At 37.3% G+C, this 5,759-nt stretch overlaps 1 gene segment (V, D, J or C); it reads left to right on the forward strand.

Annotated features, from left to right (window-relative positions):
• The first annotated feature begins 2,623 nt into the window (after positions 1-2,623).
• On the forward strand, positions 2,624-3,383 carry LOC120535635. The segment is given in 2 exon segments: positions 2,624-2,732; positions 2,889-3,383. Coding segments are annotated over 2 exon segments (426 nt in total).
• The last annotated feature ends 2,376 nt before the right edge of the window (positions 3,384-5,759 follow it).

Genomic DNA, 5,759 nt, shown 5'->3' on the forward strand with positions numbered 1-5,759 from the left:
TTTCCAGAAGTCACACCAAGCACCCTTCTTGCGCTCACCCTTACTACATCTGCTGTAGTTTCTGAGCTGTCTGGTAACTCTTTACTGCGACCCAGTGCCTATCTCACCTCCTTCTTAAACTCAGCCTTGTAGTCTTCTTACTTTTTCAACTTCCACCATTTGATCCTTGACTCCGCCCTTACTCTCTTCCTCTTCTTGATCTCCAACATCCTCCTACAGACCACCATCCTATGCTGCTTAACTACACTTTCCCCTGCCACCAATTTGCAGTCTTCAATCTCCTTCAGATTGACTCTTCTGCACAGGATATAATCTACCTGTGTGCATCTTCCTCCACTCTTGTACGTAACCCTATGTTCCTCCCTCTTCTTAAAATACATATTAACCACAGCCATGTCCATTCTTTAGGCATTCTCACCCATTGCACACCCAACTTGCGGTGCATATGCACTAACAACATTCATCATCACACCTCCAATTTCCAGCTTCATAATCATTACTCTGTCTGACACTCTTTTCACCTCCAAAACACTCTTGACATACTGTTTCTTCAGAATAACCCCTTTCTCCTCCCATCCACACCATGATGGAATAATTTGAATCCACCTCTGATTCACCTGGCCTTACTCCCCATCCATTTAGTCTATTGCACACACAATATATCAACCTTCCTTCTCTCCATCATATCTTTTAAATCTCTCCCCTTACCAGTCATATTGCCAACATTCAAAGTTCCTACCCTCAGTTCCACTCTCTTTACTTTCCTCCTCTCCTCCTGTCTCCGGACACGTCTCCACCCTCTTCTTCTCTTTCTTCTTCTTCAGCCAACAGTAGCCCAATTTCCGCCAGCACCCTGTTGGCTAAAAGTGCCGGTGGCGATTGTTGTTAACCCAGGGCTCGACTGATCCGGTATGGAAATTTGTATTGTTGTCCGCATATTGATTTGGAAAAATTTTACACCAGATGCCCTTCCTGATGTAACCCTCCTCATTTATCAAGGCTTGGGACTGGCACAAAGAAACACACTGGTTTGTGCATCCCCTGTGGCTGGGTTAATGATCCTATAACAAGATAATGATCTAAAACACCTCAAAATCTACAATGGAATGCTTCAAGAGGTGCAAACTAACAGTTTTGCCATGACCCTCACAGTCCCCAAAGCCAGTCATCATTGAAAATATATGGGTAGATCTGAAAAGAGCTGTGCTTGCAAGACAGACAAAGAACCCTGCAGAACTAGAAACCTTTTGAAATGACAAATGGGAGAAAATACCACAAATAAGAACTGAAAGACTCTTAGCTGGCTACAAAGTGTTTACAAGCTGTGATTCTTGGTAATGTGGGTGTTACACTGATCATGTTGGGTCCCCAACATTTGCTTCAGGCCCCTTTTACTTTTTGGTATTTTGTACCTGTGAATGATGGAAATAAAAAGTAATCTTGCTTAACTGCACAATTGTACAAAACAAAAACAATACACTAATCTCGCATAAAATGCTGAAAAGAAATGTCTCATCTTTAACTTTATGCCTTTGGGTGATCACTTCATCTTCTGCTCACTCAAAAAAACGGTGCTGCTCAATCAAACAAATAATAACAAATAGAACTGAATACTCTGAAATTAATTCAAAGGAGATAAAGAAACAAAACATAAAGAGTTAATCAAAGCAAAATTAAACCTTCCACCCAAGAGAAGAAGAAAAAGAACATAAGCATTTTTTTATAGTTGAATATATCCTCTAAAAGTGAATTTGATTTTATTTCTAATTTAAGAAAATATCGAATGTTGCTTATCCACTAAGTTTATAAGGTGGGTTGGGATTCCTGCAGTTGAACTAAATATGTTTGCATGCTATTAGTGTGGTGTAGGCTATTATAATTACCATATCCCTATGTTCTTTAATGCCATCTGGGAACACACCAAAATAAATGCTAATGAATTAAAAGTTATTTTAACACTAAGGCTCTCAGAGACATATGTAAAAAATTATATTAATTTAGTGCATCAAACATTTTGTGCTTTATGTTTATAATCAATTTAAACTGCTTTGCAGAGATCTAATTTCTCTTTTACTTTAAAGTCTTTTTCTACTGATCACTGTAAAAAAATCTAAATGGACTATTTAATGTTTTATAACAAAAAATGTGAAAACTTTCAAAGGGTGAATATTTTTTTATAAGAACTGTAAATATATTTTAAAAACATATTTCAGACAGACTGATTTAGACGTCTCACTAGTAATTTGTTTAATTAAAAAAAAAAAAGTATTGCATTTTAGAAAACTCAATAAAAGTGGTCAGATTAACAGAGCTTGGATTTCTGAAAACGCCTATATTGCTGTTTAAAAAGAAAAATGTAAAATGATAGCAGTTGTTTCTTGTGCTAAAAATTCTGAAATGAAATTTACTACATATGTGAACTTTATCTTTGCAAATAACATAAAAATACGGTGTAAGTATTCTGTCGGCGTAGAAATAGTCAGAAGGGGCAAAATAGGGAATACTGCATAAACTCGAGCGTCACGCAGAGATTGCAAAAGCAAGAAAAATTTAAGATTGCGTGAATTTACAAAAGAGGCATTAGATGGCGCTAAAGCAACGCAAGATGTCACACATTTTTACATAGTGGGGCAGTGAAAAACAACTTTAAAACGCGTTCAGGAGAAACTGTACACCAGTTGGAGAAAAAATGTATCAGAGAATTCTCGCCTTGACCCTGCTTGCTTCTTTAGGTGATTTAGCGTTTATCATGTGTATCTTTTACACATTTCGTGTTAACATTTAATGTGTTTGGTACACAATTAAATGCGTAAATCCTCAAAATGTAACAAGCTGTACTGTACGTTTGGTATTATTAAATTGTATGATTAATTTTGTCTGTCCTTTAGGATATGGTAGTAAAGAACGTGTTTGGAATCCTGAAGGCAACGTGCAGGTTTTTCAAAAGCAACTGGCAGAAATCAAGTGCAACTTTGAAACAACGGATACTTCTCCTTTTCTCTTCTGGTACATTCAGCCACTCAGTGGCTCTCCTCGGCATTTAATAACCAAGACACCTACCTACAGCACCAATGCGGAAGGTTTCGGAGAAAGATTTAAATCGACACTGAATCTCGAAGACAAAACAGTTCATCTGAAAATTGCGTCTTCCAGGCTCTCCGATTCTGCGATTTATTTCTGCGCATTGCGGCCCACAGTAAGGACAATGAAACTGAGAGCATTACACAAACTCTTGTCGCAGAAATACTGCTTTATAAATGATAACTTATAAGCGCACATTTTGTCTTATAGCACGGAATTTACATCTTTTTATGTTCAATTTCCTCATAATAATTACTCATGGTGGCTCTAAAATCCGTACTGACCCCTACTCTCTTTTTCTGTTTCTTTTTCCGGTTTCTTTGTGGTGGTGGCCTGCGCCACCTCCACCTACTCAAAGCTTCATGATGCTCCAACAATGATGGATGGATTCAAAGGCAGAAGTCTACGTGACCATCATCATCAAGTCCTTCCGTGAGAACCCTAAATCCAAAGAGGAGTGTTTCATTTATGTTAGGTAGAATGCCCAGAGGAGACTGGGCGGTCTCATGGTCTGGAATCCCTACAGATTTTATTTTTTTCTCCAGCCGTCTGGAGTTTTTTTCTGTCCCCCCTGGCCATTGGACCTTACTCTTATTCGATGTTAATTAATGTTGATTTATTTTGTTTTTCTTATTGTGTCTTTTATTTTTCTATTCTTTATTAAGTAAAGCACTTTGAGCTACTGTTTGTATGAAAATGTGCTATATATAAATAAATGTTGTTGTTGTTGTATCTTAAAAATCATATAAATATACAGCTCACACTGATACAAGATTATCTATCGAAATATTACCATTGCAATGGGAAGGGTGAATGTTGGGAGCTCTGCTTCTCAGGTAATATACATTGACTTTTTTGAACATGAAATAAAAACTTGTGAGAGTTTGAAAAGTATCCATTTTGCTAATCTGTCCACTTGGCCTCAGCAGGTCAAGATTCCCAACAAGCACTCCTGATTTACAAATGTATGTGATGTGGCTGGGATGGAAATTAGAAGTCCAGTTTTGAGGTTACAGTCCTCTTGTGGCATGCAGTCTTCCAGGTTATAGAATAGGTTTTCTATTTTAAGAAAACATGCCTTCTGCATTTCAGAGATAATATTTATGGTGGCAAGTACTGATGAAAGTAATTCATTTTTTGTCAAAGGTTCTTAATACAATTTCTTCCTAAATGATGACAGGTGTCTGTTTACTGTGACTTGAATAGGTGTAGTTTTCATTTAAACTACTACAGCCCATGTAATGGATACTCAAGAGAAGAATATAATGCACTAAGAGATGTGTTTATAGTGGTTTAATTTAACATTATCTTTCAGTTAAAACTGTTTAAAAATATATGAAAATGAAAAAGTGGAATGTCTCTTGACCTTACAGTAATCATAGTGTTTTAAAAGCTACGGCTTACAGCATTTAGGTAACATATAAATGATACATCTTTATGGTGTGGGAATTGAACAAGACAGCCTAGAACATGCAGATTTCACATCATCATTTGGACATTGTTAATATGCTACATCAGTGCTAAGTATATTCCACAATAACTAACAAGGGGTGAGTTTCCCCAAAAATGTTTGTTCGTAGCAACAAAGTGCTTTACAAGATGTCAAACAGAGTTACAAGAAAAGAAATAAGAAATAAGATTGGGTAAAAACATTAATGAATAGATAAAAGGAAAAAACAAATCCATACAACCTTATAAAACACATATTCATAATTAGTGCAAGCGAAGCGTCCTTATATACAGTATCATAAAGTAAGTCTATAAAGATGAGTCAGTCTCATCAATTCTTTTAAGCTTGGCTTTTGAAATTGTAAGCAGACCACCAATAGAAGATCCGAGGTTATGCAACTATATATAGGAAGGGGCAAGGTTATTTAAGAGTTTATATCCATCAGTAGTATTTTAAAGTCAATTCTGAGTGACACAGGTAAACAGTGTAATAATGCTAAGACTGCTGAGATGTGCTCATAATTTGTTTTCCTAGTTAAGATTCTTGCTTCTGCATTCTGAAGTAATTGCAACAGATTAATATATGTCTTAGATAGCCCTGTTAAAAGTGCAATAGAGTAATCTAGCCGACTAAAAAGAAGGTAACTTTTTCAGCATCTTGCAATAAGAGGTCTAACTTTTGCAATATTCCCTGACAAAATGCAGCCCTAGTAATCTGGTTAATGAGCAATTTCAAGTTTAGGCCAGAGTCCATGATTACCCCTAAATTTTTCCCTCCGCCTTGACTTTTAAACTTAAGGGATTAAGTTTATTTCAAATACAATCATAATTTCCATTTTTCCCCAGTCATTAAGATTTCTGTTTTTTTCTTTATTTAGTTTGAGAAAGTTACTACTCATCGATTTGTAAATACTGCTATAGATAATGTGAAAGCTGGCCCCGACACAGACAGACGGACAACATTTTTGCACCCAACACACTGTTTATTTACACTATATACAAATATAAAAGTCCAGTGCACACTCACAAACCCCAGTGCCTCTTGCACCGATTTCCCCAAAGTCCAGGGCCCACAGTCTTTGTGCCTTCCTGGCCGCCTCCCGTCCTCTCTCTCCAGTTCAGTCCTGCTACCTCCCGACGTCCACCACCGACTGGAGGGAGGCGGCCCCTTTTATGGGAACCCGGACGGGTTCCAGCTGCTCCCCGGCACTTAGCGGTGGCCACACCCC

This window comes from Polypterus senegalus, chromosome 9, assembly GCF_016835505.1.
Source record: "Polypterus senegalus isolate Bchr_013 chromosome 9, ASM1683550v1, whole genome shotgun sequence".
Taxonomy (NCBI): domain Eukaryota; kingdom Metazoa; phylum Chordata; class Cladistia; order Polypteriformes; family Polypteridae; genus Polypterus; species Polypterus senegalus.